This window comes from Tyto alba, unplaced genomic scaffold (assembly GCF_018691265.1).
Source record: "Tyto alba isolate M040663 unplaced genomic scaffold, T.alba_DEE_v4.0 Super-Scaffold_1000006, whole genome shotgun sequence".
NCBI classification, from domain to species: Eukaryota; Metazoa; Chordata; class Aves; order Strigiformes; family Tytonidae; genus Tyto; species Tyto alba.
In genome coordinates, this window is record NW_024881272.1 from 5,855,391 (window position 1) to 5,871,162 (window position 15,772).

General features: G+C 43.4%; 1 protein-coding gene across 2 annotated transcripts in view; it reads right to left on the reverse strand.

Annotated features, from left to right (window-relative positions):
* ACBD6 (acyl-CoA binding domain containing 6) overlaps positions 1-15,772 on the reverse strand; it is an 88,464-nt gene that overhangs the window by 57,633 nt on the left and 15,059 nt on the right. For both annotated transcript variants that reach the window (XM_042806746.1, XM_042806750.1), the window contains exon 4: positions 3,890-3,972. In XM_042806746.1, the coding sequence (XP_042662680.1) occupies positions 3,890-3,972 (83 nt within the window). The remainder of the gene's footprint in view (positions 1-3,889; positions 3,973-15,772) is intronic.

Sequence of the window (15,772 nt, forward strand, 5' to 3'; positions counted from 1 at the left end):
CCAATGCTACGGTATTTTTGGCATCTCCCTCGGTTTGTGTCTTAGATTAGATTTATATTGGTGACACATCAGTCAACCTCAACTCACTGCTCATTTCCCAGGTTTGTGAAACTGTAATTATAGCTATTTGATCATGAAAGAGCTCAACTACTACTGCTTTTGTTCTGGTAGTAAGACCAGAAAAGAGACATAAAGCTTTACGTAGCAGTAAAAAAAACCCCTATCACTATACCCAGCCTGAAATCACAGATAATTTCTAAATCCTTCCTTCTAGGGAAACCTCCTAGTCCCATCATCAGTCACCAGCACGCATTATTTTTATGTAATGCCCCAAGTGAGATAGGTGATTTGCAGAGAAACACAGAGGCAGAGCACTATGCTAATATATTCTGCAACTGCTCCCCATTAGTCACTGGGGGTACTTGAGCTCTTTATTGCCAGGGTTTATTAATGACTCCTAATTGATGACCAGAGCCCAGCACCCCAAAGTAAATAACTGCTATGCCTCATTAGCTCAAGAGACCTTCTCCTGATTTGAGGATTGATCTATGAACACACAAATTGCACTGATTTAACTGAATCTCTTTCTAAATTGATTTAATTAGATCGGTATAACCTGTTTCTATGGAGGCTCTTGAATTTATTTGGAATCAGTGCAATGTAGTTCTGTGAGTCAGATTGACCATTTTTTCTATCTTGTTCTCAAAGTAGAAACATTTGAGATAATTAGTGATAAGGAAAAATCAGCTCTGGCACCATCCCAGTCCCTCCTATATTTGATCCACCTGACTTTAGGGTAGGCTATGGTAACTCCACTTTGTCCAGCATCTACAGATGTGCACCCTAAAACCCAAGCATTTCATTCCACAAAACGAACATAAGCATTGTTTATGCATAAGTTTAGACAGTCAGCTTGAAAGCAATAGCATTGCTGCTTCGCTTGGTAATTTATTGCTGATGGTAAACTAGTGGTTTACACTATTTAAAACCAGATCTCTCATCTTCCTATTACACAGGAGCAGCTTGGAGGAGTTTAATCACTTGATAAACTGTTCAAAAGCTTCTGGTAAGAGTAAAATAAGTGAACCTGCTTAGGTGATCCTTCCAAACTCTGCACTTGCATTCTTGTCTGTCTCCTGGTGCAAGGTGAGGTTGTGATGCTGCCAGGCTCCAGATAAATTAGGCAGCCTTTTCCTGCCTTTGCATCAGCGGAATCCTAAAGGGCATATGGTAGGCTGTGTTTGGCAGAGTAATGCCTGATGAGAAACTGCTTCCAGCAGTCTGTCAGAACCCAGGGCTGATGAGGACTTCGAGTTTTAGTTTTTAGTACACTAAAGTGTTTTTTGCTTATTCCGGGTTTCCTTGATACGATCCTGTAGCTAGAAAATATTTATCCTATCAACAGCCCTCGGCAACAGAGACTAAACTGGTTTGATTTATATTCCAATTTTTGCGAGCTTGTTGTAAAGCTCCAGTAGGCCCACCATAAACAACTGAGTCAAAATAGTCTGTGCATGAAAGTTTTCTCAGATCTTAGGTTTTGAGGTAGGATACACGTACTCGCTGAACTTACAGCATGGGACTTACCCACAGCTATCAATGTGTTTAACGCTGGCTCAAGCTATTACATTTTCTTTCCCCTCAAACATTTTCGCTTTCTTCCTCTACAGAAAATGCCTTATTTTTTAAAGACTCCATTTGATTTAAAAATGCCATGAAGTATTACTGAATGCTAATCTTATGTTCTTGTAAGTAACCACTCACAGCCTCAGAAAAGTCACCCTTTCCACGTGAGCGGTATTACTATCAAACCAATACACTCCATGCTTTAGATAAACCTGGATGCCAAACTGAATGTCTAGAGCCACCCTTCTTTGGCTCATCTGCTTGCAGATTTGGTACCAGTGCAATTTTGCTGCTTAGGGCTATGCTTTTACTATTATAATTATCACTGTTAGAGATGTGCCTGTACTTGCACACATTGATTCCCTGTTCCAGTAAGAGAATAAACAGTAGACAAAAGCTGTAATACTTGGGCAACTGCACCAGGAAAGCTGAAGCTGTACAACCTGCACGTGGGTTAGCTTATGCTGACACTTGCTCACTTCCTATCTTGCAACTGAAGACACCCGTGCCTGCGAGCCACGCTGTGCTAATGGGCCACAGGACTTTCCATTCTGTCAGCAGGGTCAGGAGACTTCATTTAACTCACTGTCAGCAGAGTCACCCTATTCCAGCTGTGTCAGGCACTACATCTGCCTACAGCCTCATTTTGTAAGGACTGTAACTATGTTATACTAAACATACAGCACCTGTTCCTCATAGTGTGTTTGGAAAAATTGTATTCAGAGCTGTACTGTATTCAGATCTTGAAGTCCTGCAGAAGTCATGTTCTTATGAAAGTAAAACAAAAATGTGGCAAGAAGATTTAGACTAGTCAAGCCAACCAGACCACACTCTGTTTTCCATATATTGTGCTGTATTTTATAAGCAAGAAAGGGCACAGGCAGTACTTGGGATAGCCAAGACTTTGAAAGCACTGCAGGACAAAGCATAGCTCTTGCTTAGCAGCCAACACTGGGCAGCACACTGATATGTTCCACTCCTAAAAGAAGAGCTTGAACAGGATTTAAACCACAAGGTCAAACTATGAGGTCAAGGAGGTTGGCTGAGACCTACATTGACAGAGCAGGGAAGAAAAAGGAGCTTGTGGCTAGTAGAAGTGCTACTCCTCAGTGTGTTCAACTAAGGTCATAGCTGACCACCGCTGGTCAAGGTCCAGGGGTAAGTTAAAGATGTGTTGGCTCTCCTTGCGAGGCAGAGAAGGCCACTCCTGGCCAACTGTTCCATCTCACTGCAAAGCAGATTGCACCATGGAGGGAAGAGCCCGCACTACTGCCGAGCACAAAACTGTCACCCTGTTTGCTTTCACAGAACTGCCATATCAATTTCTACCTGAGCTCCTTGCAAAGGGTTTGGAGCCACCTGCTTAAGATTTATCTTTCATTACTTTGTGACAACAAGTCAAACAATGCTGTGCTAGAGTTATAAATAACACTTCAGAAAAGTTCTCAGCAAGCTTGGGAAGCTGTGTGTAGAGAAATCAGTGTTTAATTTCCTGGGACTAAAATGATGCAAGACATTCGATAAAAGAAATGGGATCACATACCCATAAATGGACGACTGCAACATGACAGCAAACACTGCTCAAAGAATTAGTCTTCCCTGACTGTTCATTTTAACTCAAAATATGATGCTGCATTCTGAAAGATCCTCCAGACAATCATTTAGGTATTGGAGTTAATATTATACTCATCATTAGTAGTCTGGAAGAGTAAAAACCAACCAAACAAGAAAACCCTGCTGTCCTTATTCAGTAGCTAATGTCACTTACTACTTGCACCTTGACAGTTTTTAAATAGCAGCCATTCTAGTTCAGTAAATGTGTTTCTGCTATGCTAGCTGCAGAAGCTAGGAAAAATTAATTTGATATAAGGTGCAAACTCTCCCTGAAGGCAAACATTGTCCAACATTAAAACCTTCACTGAACAATCCTTAATGAATGTATTGGTAAAGAAATAACTACTTGAAAAAGGTATTGTCTGAATAGCTTTCTATTAAAAATATCCAATATTACCTTTTGTTAGCCATATAACTGAAAAATGGGAAGCTTTGCCCTTCCCCCACATCTTACGCTAGGGAAAGGTTACTACCTGGCAATGATACAGGCAGTTATTGATTTAAATGATTATGGACCTGAAAAGTTCTTTCCTGTCATTTATTATCCTGTTGTAGTTGCCACCACACTTGTGCAATATTAAAAAAAAGCTTAACAAAATGACATTAGAAAAAATACTGGTTTTAACTGAAGTCCAGCACAGATAATCACCTGATTGTTTCTTCTTGATATAATGAGCTGACAACTGGGCCTCCAAATGCAGTTTTGCTTTCCTTTCCCCTCTTGTCTGTCATCTGAAAGAAAAAGAAAGATTGGTCCATCATCCTGGCTCCTGTTCTGCTCCAGCCTGTGCCGCCTCTCCACCACCTCCCACCCCTTCCCCTGCCCCAGAAATGGGATCAGCCCCCTGGAAGCCTCATCTTCACAGCAGATGGTACCCCACCACCCTACTCCATCCAGAACAGCTGGATGGGTCTCTCAGCAAACCGGATCAATGCTCCTCTGAAGGTGGCCCCGGAGGGTCACCCGAAAGTTAGGCTTGGCAGCCCCGCTGTCCTGCGCCCAATGAGCCAAAGCACTGCCGCCCCTGCGCTCCCAGCCCGGGCCCCTTAGGACCCAAAAGCCGAGCCTCTGTGAGGCAGCATAATGTTATGTTACTAGATTGCAAAGCTTGCCTTTATAAATCTATTTAATATAGATTTGAAATTGAATTTTATAATGGGCAGCATTTCCAAATGATTTACTCCCAGGAACTCTAAGATTCTGAATGATTCCCACCATAATAGAAATGAACAATCAGAATAATGATTGATCGATATGGAGCCTTGGGCCTACCTTTTCAGAAAAGCATCCTGCAGCTCGGGGTCTTCAATTGGCTGACTTTCCATTGATGCCAGACTTTCAGAAAGGGCTCAGTGCCTGGTGTCTGAAAGCCTGACCCTATTTTAGGGGGTGCAGGGCACCAGAAACCCTAACTCTTCTAGGGTATCTCCTATCTCAGTCTTTGGGTAAGCAGTCAAAACTCGCTTGCGATTCGCAGCAGTAATTCCTCACAAAACCAGCCCACTAGACGCAATGTGCTGTTGCCAAAGAACAGTTCTGTGGCTTTCTGTGACAAGAGGTTATCAAACCCAGGGTGAAAAAAATCAGAAGCAAAGGGAAAACCATCCCAAGCTCTCGCAGTCTCTCAATAGCTGCAATATGTTGCTGATTACACCAAAAAGCATTGCTGCCTCATCAGAATTCTACATAGAAAGGTGGCGATTTATTTTTTAAATAAAACATGCTCACATTTGTCTTTCTCCCTGCTCCCTAGGATGCTTTTGTTTTAAATCAGTCTAGGATTTCCCCGTAATACATTCACTTTTACTTTCTGTCCAGTTTGAGCCAACCAGTTCCACGTTTCAGCTGTCCTGTACCAGCCCAAAGCTGTAGTATTTGAGCTTGCAGGTATCACAGACATACTTCCTTACGAGAAAAAATGGAAAGGAAATTGGCTTTGAAAACTTCTATGGCAAGTAGGCTCTCTCTAATTTAGAGCAAAAGGTGACACCAAGTTCTCTTTTCCTGAAGGGAAAGGGCTTCAGAATCTTTACAGTGCAATGGCCCTCTTAAAAAATTATTTAGCAGAGAACCTTACTGTCCATCAATTATTTCCACACCAATTATAAAGAAAATTAATTTCAGATCATCTGCTAGAACATGCAAGAGTTATTTCTACAAAATGAAGCCATTCTCACAACTAGTCTATCATCTTTGATACTGAGGGACAGTGGCCATTCAACCAGCATCAAAAACTACAAAAAATTTTTAATCTATATTCTTTCATCTCTTCCCACTGCAGTTTTTGGTTGTTGCTTTTTTCCCCCAAGTCAGAAACAACACTTGAGAAAATACATTTCATCTTTCTACAGGCAGAAATTGTAAAAGAGGTTTCTTGGATTAAGTTCACCTTCTTTGCACCACCAATGCACTTCTACCAAAGATTAATCAAGTTGATTGAGTACACATAAGGTCATCGGGAAACTTAGCGATAAAGGCTTTCCCAAAAATGCTCAGGCAAAAACTTCTCTGGCTTTTAATCCATATACAGGTTACTTTGTCCAAGTAGCTTTTATCTCATCTCTTTCACACAGAAATAGGTAACTCAATATTCAATTTATGCATGTTGAACCAAGCTTATTTCATCACAGTCCTCAATATGTAGAATAAGTTTATGAAAAATGTACAGGAAACGTCTCAGCTATCCTCTCAGGATTTCATGTGCGCCTCTACTCTTCAAAGCCATAGAACACAGCATCACCGCTCCACGATTCATCACCACTGGACTTCCCAAGGGGAATCTGTCCAGGCTACAAGGAACGCTTCTTCCCAAAAACGTTAGCTCTGCCTCAACGCAGATGCAAACTGGTTTCTTTCCAGCCGCCCTTGACAACTTGCCTACACCATGAGCTCATCTGCCCGCTTCCAATATCTATACCACCCAGCCTGCCAGGGACTCGCACGCAGTATCGGAGCACAACGTACCAGGCTGGGTAATGAAAAAGGTGGGACAGAACCAGTTGCTCCTTCCAAACCACATCACAGCTATTGTACTAACGGGAACCAGTGTTTTTATTTGTCGCTCACACTGGCTGAAGGGATCAGTAGCGTGCAGATGCACTTTCCTTCTTATACCTCTTGACATTCCTACAGCAGAAAAGGGCTCTTAGGGCTGGAAAAATAATGTGAACACTACATATACACAGATAATGACTGGTGAGTTTAAAGTCACACTACCCTGCAAACCACAATGAAATTAAAAACTGACACTGCAAATTTTCTCTCTCCTCTGTTAAAAAAGGCACTAATAATTAACTATGTGGCTCTCAATTAAGCCAGCTCAATTTCTTTCACTGCTGGCAGCGCTGTCCAAAAGCACTGCAGATACACATGTAACTAATGATAGTTAAGAAATAACACAATCCCAGGCTCCCATAATTTGCAACCTGAATCCAACAGAGATGACAGCAGTATTATCTGCAGTCAGGACCATGTAAGAGAGATACTGCAGAAAAGGCAAAATTACTGTGGGCTCCATAATCGTGAGGGGGTTGCCCTCAAACTGCCAGTTAAAAACTGTGGGAATAAAGGGGAATTTATGACAGTATGGGAAGAAACCTTGGAGTATTGCACTTGAGTGCCAAAGCGCAGGCAGCAGCACATAAGAGATCCGGGAAGAGACAATAAAGAAGTGCAAGAGATGCCTTAAGAGGCACTGGAATTTCTCGTGTTTTCCCCTAATTCTTGCCCATTGATTCTTTGTTGCTCATATACAATTAAGGCTGATATCAAAGTCACTATTACTCTTGACAGTTAACTTTGGTAGGTGGATCTGGTTGACCAAAGCTAGCATAAATCATGGGCAAATATGTGCTTCTGTATGCAGCATACGTACTCATTAAGAGACATTTTCAACTCCCCTGACTCCCAATGTGCTCATGGAGTGGCGCAGGGAACTCCACTAAGCCCAGACCTATCCTTCTCAAATGTCACCAGGAATGCCAGGAGAAAAGCCGCACTCCTCCTGGAACAGACAGCAGAGCATCCTCATCCCTGCCTCAGTGCACTGTATTTGTCAATAAAAGACCAGCTCGATTCAAGGTACAATTGCATCTCGACTGGCTGTCACTGACAATGCTGCTTCAGATGGCCTCAAAGGCTGACAACCACTTTCTGAACAAAATGGAAATACAGGGACTAATATTTGCTAACATCATTAATTCATTTTTTTCTCCACTCCCCCTTCTTCCTTTATCCACGATGTCAAGATGTATACCTTTAAATTGTTGTCAGCCATAAAACAGACATCGTGTCCCAGTTCAGAGGTTAACATATAATGACAGACACATTAAAAAACCCTGTCCAATGCCTCACTGACAATTTCAGCTCCATCTTCTCTTCAACGAGACAGTAGCTCAAACTCACTTATAAGCTTTAACAACATTAAAGTCTAATCATGATTGAAAAATAAAGGAGAAAAGCAAGATAGTTTTATCATACCAAGCATTATGGAAGCAGAAAACAATTAGAGACAAACATTTTCTTTGCGAGGGTTTTGAGACAAAAATAGAAGGTGAACTCAAAAGCCTCCCGTGATCACAGCATAACCCATTTCTCTTGCATTTTTGGAGAGCAGGATGAAGATTACTGTCTAAGAGGAAGATTGGTAGTTTCTTGTCAGGGGCTGGTTTGGTGGGCCAACCTCTTGCTATATCCCTGAGGACAGGGTAGGGATTTATTATGTTTCATCTCTGAGCTCAAGTTTTGTTCCAATCTACACAAAACAGGCTACAACAAATCTAAGAAGATGGCATTTCCAAGGGCCCTCCTGATGACTCACTTCAACCTCACATCCCAGAACCTGTTACAGAGATGCAAGTGAACTTATCATTGGTGATTAGCTGGGACTGAGCTGGACCGAATGGTACACAGCTATTTTATATGCAGGGCAAAGGAATCATAAATTTGACAGAAGGAAAGGTACAAAAAAGTCCTACAAAGATACTACAAAACATCAGGAATAGCACAAGTTTCGGTAAAGCTTTTAGAAACCCCCCAGACCATAAATTGGGAATTAACAGAAGAGCTAGATCCTGGGCGTGGGCTAAATGTTTGGTATCTCAGTTCTATCCAGAGCAAAATGAGAACTCTACCTGGCTAGTTTTGCATATCTAGACACCTGGCACACACAGCAGCAATAGCTGTTTGGCAAGGCACATGGCTGTGTTGCACAGCACATCTATCATTCCCCCAATTCCCTCACATCTCACTCTGGCTTTTTTCCACACCCAAAACCTTTAAGTAGTTTCACATAAATATATATTTAAGAAAAAGAGAAAGCCATTAGCAAAACAGTTCATCTCATCAAAATACTTATCTTTGAAGTTACACTGGCTAATGCCTTAAAACGGTCAAGACTTAGGTTCTTCATCATCACGCGTCTTGGAAACAGAAAAGTGAGACAACTTAAATCATAGACTGGTTTTGGGTTGGCAGGGACCTTAAAGCTCATCTAGTCCCATCCCCCCTGCCCTGGGCAGGGCCCCCTTCCCCCAGCCCAGGGGGCTCCCAGCCCCGTCCAACCTGGCCTTGAACCCTTCCAGGGAGGGGGCACCCACAGCTGCTCTGGGCACCCTGGGCCAGTGCCTCACCCCCCACATAGGGAACAATTTCTTCCTTACATCCACTGTAAATCTTCTGTCAGTTTAAAGCCATTACCCCTCATCCTATCACTGGATGTCCTTGTAAAAAGTCTCCCCCCATCCTCCCTGTACTCCCTTCAAGCACTGAAAGGCTGCTATAAGGTCTCCCCTGAGACTTCTCTTCCCCAGGCTGAACAACCCCAACTCTTAGCCTGTCCTCATAGGGGAGATGCTCCAGCCCTCTGATCATGAACATTATGCATCAAGATCTCACCTGCACCACTGCAGTGCATGGAAGAAGTTATCTCAGGTTATGTTCAGAGGCTACTTATTGTGTTATTTTTCTCCTCCTCTAAGCCTGATGCAACTTGAGTCAGAGTAGCAGCTGTATCCAGCTTTATGGGGTAGAGACAAGAAATACTCCCAACAAAATCACTACAAGCAAAACTTCAAGTGTTCCCACAGCAGCAAATACCTAGTGGGGATTCCAATCTGCATTTGTTCTACGTAATTCACCTTCCCACAGCTCGCCCACTGCCCCAGCCGCAGGTGTCTGCGCAGCCCACGGCCCTGCGCAGGGGCTGGGGACACGCGTTACCTTGCTCCGCAGCAGGTTGCAGAAAGATGCACAACACAGCAGCAGCACAGCGAAACGCCCCGATTGACAGGAAGATGGCAGCCACCAAAAAAGCAACCAAAACCTGCCTCGGCCTTGCAGGGTGCCTGCAGGGCTTTGGGGTGCAGCCGAGGGTCCCGGGCCGCTGAGCCTGGAGGTCTGCTCAGCAGGGGCAGGAGAAACCCGGGCCCGTGTCCCAGCTCCCCAAACTACACACGAGAGGTGATGAGCACCTCCAGTCTCGGCTGCCACGACAGGACAGGCAACGTCCTGTAGCCCTGTCAGGCTCACACGAAGGTAGGAGTGAATCCCTGAAGTGTGCTGATTGAATTGTAATTAAGCTGGTACAGTCTCAGGTGACAGGTTTTACAGAAGACGCTTCACGGAGTTAAGCTAACAGTAGGCCTCAAAGCCTGCTTCGCATGTCCCCCTTAATGCTCTGGATTAACATTTCTGGACACAATTTGAGGAGTGAGGATTATTAGCGAGGCAACAAGAAAACATAAACTCTCCTAAAGTTTCAGGCACTTGCCCCCCCCCCCCCTCCTCCTCTCCCTCTGTGCCACCGCTTGGCCATCCCCCTGGGAAGGGAACTTGGGCAGACACTAATTGTATTTGACAGCAGCAATTACACGCAAGACTGGAGATTAGAAGCTCGTTAATTGTGTGTGCCATAATTGCTGCTGTCCTTTCCTTCACTAGTTAAGGCCAGTGCCAGGAGAGCCAAGGGGAAGAGGGAGCTCTCCACCCCAAATGCAGGTGGTCTGAAGATGAGAGCCCTTGGACAAGGAGATGTCCCTTCTCCCCCAACACCGCGGGAGGCTCCTGACCCCGGAACAATGCGGGAGGGTCCTCCAGCAGGGTGGCTAATGAAGCATGAAATGAGGACAAACAATGTCCTCTCCCAAAGGTATTTTCCACCTGTATCTTTCTGACTTCACAGCTTGGCTGAACTTCATGCTACCTGCAGCGGGAAGGAAGGTAAATATTAACCCTTCAGAGGTGATGCTACTAAAGGATTTTTTTTTTTTTTTTTTACCCATCTATACAATTGGGCATTGTAATAAACGCTTGAGCGGGATTCATAAAATCCTCCATTCCTGACTAAACTGTACAAACTCAGCATTTCTCACCACTCTTTACAGACTAGCAGAGACCAGCTATAACCAAACAAGATAAAAACACACCCCAGCTGAGAGCAGCCTCCCTGCTACACTCTGCTGTAAAGCCACCTTTCATGAAAGGCTGCTGTACCCTCCACACCAGCCATATTAATGGCCGTCATAAACAGACTATTTTAATATTCCTCTCTCAACAATCCTTCTTGGCTCCCAGCAGCAGCTCAGCAAGAGCGTGCACATGACTCAGCACCTGGAGTGCTTTCAAGAGACCACTGAGGATCTGTACAATTTGAGCAAACTGTCCTATATAAAATGGCAGCACACTCCACAGGATAATGTGGGGCTGGTTTTTTTTTGTTTTGTTTTAAATATTGCAGGGACAGTTTAGTTAATATTCCATTAATGGCTACATAAAAAAAAAAAAAGTTTTCTAGTTTTTTTTTAGATCTCATCAAAGAATTTCCTCTTAAAAAAACACAATTTAAGAGAAAACATTCTCCAGATTACATTAAAAAATAAAAACAAGCATACTATAATTAATGTCATAGTTAAACAGTGCTGTGATCTAAAACAAGGCTTTGCAGATTACTCATTTAACATATAATGAGATAATTAATAACTGCACCATAATCACAGTTGGAAATTAGTAGTAAAGACAGTCAGGGGAGGGAATAAAATGTTAACATAATTTTGAGCAAGTTTTATGCTTCCTAGTAGCTGTGATTTCATGACTCACTGTATACATTTTAACACATGCATGGAATTATATAATATGCTCAATCAGAACCCTAAAGCAGTGTCTTCCAACAGTTTGATTTGTGGAGCTTTTTTAAAATGGAAAAACAGATATGGAGGTGGCAAACTAGACCACGAGCAGACTCTCCTTTCCTCGCGTCCTTTTCATGGACTCTGCAGCGACTTGCAGACTCCAACCTTTGTAGACTAAAGGGTGAAGCGAGTGGCCTGTTTGCCCCCTCCCAGCTTGAGGCAGGTTGCAGAAACCAGGAGCTTTCACAAGGGGAACACACAGAGCTTTGCATGGTCAGTCCTGGAAGCAATCAATCACTTCTGTCACATCACCCATATGAAAATCCACAAATGCCCAGGCAGAGGGGACCAAGCTACAGATACAAACACAGCCTGTACTGTAATTGCTGGTTTTTGTCCATCTAGTACAAAATATTCTTTTATATAGATTTACACAGACATTTGTATGAGCAAGAAATATATTCCGAGTCAAACTGGAAATACTGAAAAGCTATATAGCTTGGGATGAAACATGTTCTCTGAAGCTTGAAAGCTGAAGGCAACCCTAACTTTTGAGAAAGAAAGAAAGGATATCAGCTCCCACCCCCTGCCTGCCCATTGACATGTTTATCCTCTACTTGCTGGAGCAACACTGGGCCAGACAGCATCACAGCAACGGCAAAGACCAATCTCCCCATTCGGAACAGGGATGGCTCCAAGGCTGCTTGACCAGCGCCACTGAAATTAGTTTCCTCCAACAGTTGTGGGTGATAAAGGCAAAGGGTGGATTATGAGCTCTGCAGACAGAGAAATGGCTGAATGAAGATCTCTTCACAGACACGGGCAGGGGAAGGATTGGAGCATCCCAACAGGAACAGGAGGTTTCTGGAGTTACGGTGTAGCCCTGCGCAGGCTCAGCCAGAAGGATGCAGCAGGATCTGGAGGCAGCTGCCTGCTGAACAGCCTTTAATGCCGTGCACTGACTGCATCTGAGCCTTCACCTGCCTTTGTGTTGGTTAGGTCAGCCCAAAATACTTACAGGATGGTCTAGAGACATTTAAGGAGTGCCATCTTTTCCTACAATGGGAGTAATTGCATACGATAGTGCCCAAGTGTCTAAGTACTAGACAATACCTGCTCTTTTAAAGGATAACTCTTTTTCCACTCTAAGGGACAAATTGCATTTACAAGACATTAACCAATGTGTTAGCTAACATCCAAACAAATCTTAATCTCCAGTAATTACACTCAATACCTCCTTGATACTTCATGAAAAGAGCAAGCTAAACATAACCACTTAACCTTTTTCTAACACAAGAAGCTGTATTTTCACGAAAGAAACAGCTTAATTATGCTATAGCTTATGTAATACACAAAACAATTACAGCTATTTTCCCCTATCCAAAAGCGTATTCTATTTTTAATTAACACATTTTCTCTTTTAACCCAGCCTTCACATAACCACGGGAAGCAGCAGGGTACACGGAACATTCCTGTGTCTGAATATCATCAGGTAAATGTCTACAACTCCACACCTAAAAATCAAGGCACTACATACTCCACAATAAGATAAACCTGTAATTTCTACCCAAGTTCCTGATTTTTTTTTTTTTTAACAGCCTCTGACACAGCAAGTTGAAAGATCTGCAACAGCTTCAATTACTTTGAAAAATTGGATTTTTTTAACTAGAGGTTGCACCCTTCCCCGTTTAAAACAGCAAGCTGCCAGCACAGCCTGGTGGGTTGCTGGCCAAAAGAAGAGCAGGAGTTTCGTGAGAGGCTGCCCCGAGCTCCAGAGCAGCTCAAAGCCCACCTCATGCCACAAGCAGAGGAGACTGCTCCTGCTCCTCCCACCCTCCCTCACCAGCCCCCTTTGTCACCCAGGGTGACAGCACTTGGGGTACATTATATCAGGCCCTTCTAGGTTTCTGTGGACCCCAAAATAATATTGGGGTCCATGGATATCAGGGAGGCTCCCTGCTGCTTGGGAAGCGACCTGGCCAGCAGGAATTTAAGACTGAGAAGAGAAAGCACCTCTTACCCTCCTGGTCCTGCCCATCTCATCTTCCAACTCCCTCTTTGGTTTTCTTCCCCTTTCAAAACCTCCTGACACATCAGGCTGACATTAGCCTGCTTTGCTTTCTGCCTCTGCCCCACGCTCCTAACTGCACCTCACCGCCCACCTACCTCCCCTGTCCACAGCCCGCGACAGAATCCTGCCCGGCTCAGCACCTCTCCCCTGTCAGTCCACGCTGCAACCTCCCCAGACCCCAATTTTGTAATGTTACCCAGCACTACTGAAAGCTTCATTTTCCAATTTGTTTTAGCCAGTGGAGTTCCAGTACAGAAATGAACGTAACAGGAAAGTTTGGACTGCTGGTGGAGTCAGTTCTCATGCCACAACACTGCTCTTTTCTGCTTCCAGCCTCCTACAGCTGCTTCATAAAAACAAGCTTTTCAGTGCTTTCATTATCCACATTTTTCTTGCTAGAGAGAAACAGCATTGCTGCTAAAATTTGCAACAAATGAAAACTGCGCATGGCATTTAAAAGCCTTCCTCACCTTGCCAGAAACTGCTACCTCAAGGCAGAAATGGCAGAGGGCAATACCTGGTTGCATCTCAGCCACTTCAGCTTGCGGTCTGACATCTTAACTTGTTAAACTTTGCCATCTCAATTTAAGCCAAGATCTCAGGCTCTCCCTGGTAGTACCTGCGTTTTGTGTCAACTCAGCCACAGCAGCAACAACCTTCAGCAGAGGATCAGCAGCAACTTAATCCTGATCTGGTGGCCTGTCTCTGATACTGTGACGCTTTCTCAGCTAGGAGAGCACTTGCTCAAGTGAAGTTTTAAGATCCCAGAGCTCAGATGTGTCCCATGCCTCCAATCCCACTGCTGGGGGATCACAGAATAAACAGGTTCTGTGGGACTGCTACCTGTGCGCTAAAGCCATACAGCAAAACCTGCAACTTCTGGACATCTATTAAGAGGTAAAAGAGAAAAGCAACCCTGCTGCACAGAAGGTTACACAGTAAAGTATCTAGCCTCATTCTACTGTATCTTGTCCTCATTGAATGCTAGTAGTTTGAGATATATATATATAAAAATTTATTTGATTTCTTTTTTTTTTTTTTTTTTCAGTTGCCTCTGGTATATCTGGCGAGCGTTTAGTGTCTTAATCCACCAATAAGCCAGGAATCATGACACTGGGATGCCACACACATCACTATGCAGCAGCAGCACACGCAGCATCAGCAAGGCAGAGCTACATCTCTAATTATTCTTTTTGCTGAATACATTCCAGATAGTATCAGATATTTTTTTTTAATTAGTGCAAGATGATGAAAATTAATTCACTGACATATTGAAAAGGAAAAATATTTCATCTTTGTTTAAATGTTTTACCAAAATCACTGCACTGGTAGCCAAAAATGACAAGTCCTCCAATTTCTTGCTTGCAACTCCAGAAAACAACTACTGTTACATTCAAATAGCTGCAAGAGAATATATTATGCTGCCCACAGTACACTAACAGCATAGTGCATCAGCACTGCTGGATCTGAACTGGAAAAATAGGGGCTAACATCATTACAAGCAAAAGTTAGCCCTTGCAGGGCTAGTAAGATTGCATATTTAACATACAGTATGTTTTTAGCAAGACCAGACAGCTTAAAAGGAGGGAGAAAGAAGAGGTATAAATCCTTGTCATAATAATTCTTTAGTTTGAAGAAGTTTAGGAACATAGAAACGTGGGCAACCTCTGTACACAATTCCAGTGCAGCTTTCAATACACAACTGTTTGCATTGCTGGTTTGCTTTCTAAACTTCAACCTTTCTAAAATACAGGCTTGCAGCTTGGCACCGTTGTATTTCAATCAATCGCTTGAACGAGGATTGCAATGTCATAAATAAAAGGAGCTGAGACCATAAATTTCTGTGGAGATGTAAAATCAAAGAGAACAATCCAAGAGACTCCCAGGGGGTGGGAGGCTGACACATATTCCAGCTGTTTATATTTCTATGAGACACTTGTTCATTTTAACTTTTTCACTTCTGCACAGCTTGCCAGAAGCACAATTCCAAAAAACTGAAAATTTCACTTTGGCTCTGGCATTTTGTTTTGTGCTCTACAATAAAATGCAGCTGCAGAAGAGAAAAAGCCCTGTAAATGATCAAGCTTGTCCACAGGCAAAATCCCAGACCACGACAGCTGACGGCCTCACCAGCACAGCACCCCAACGCCTGGCACGTGAGTTACTTGCTAGAACAAAGCATCCTCAGGGTATCTCTGACAGCTCCATCCTCAGGCCACAGGTCCATGGCAAACAACTGCCAGCTCCCATCTACTGTTACGTACGAACAGAAGTTACACATATTAGTTTATTAATCCACTCCCTCACTTAAACAGCAGCCAAGGGATGGCAGTG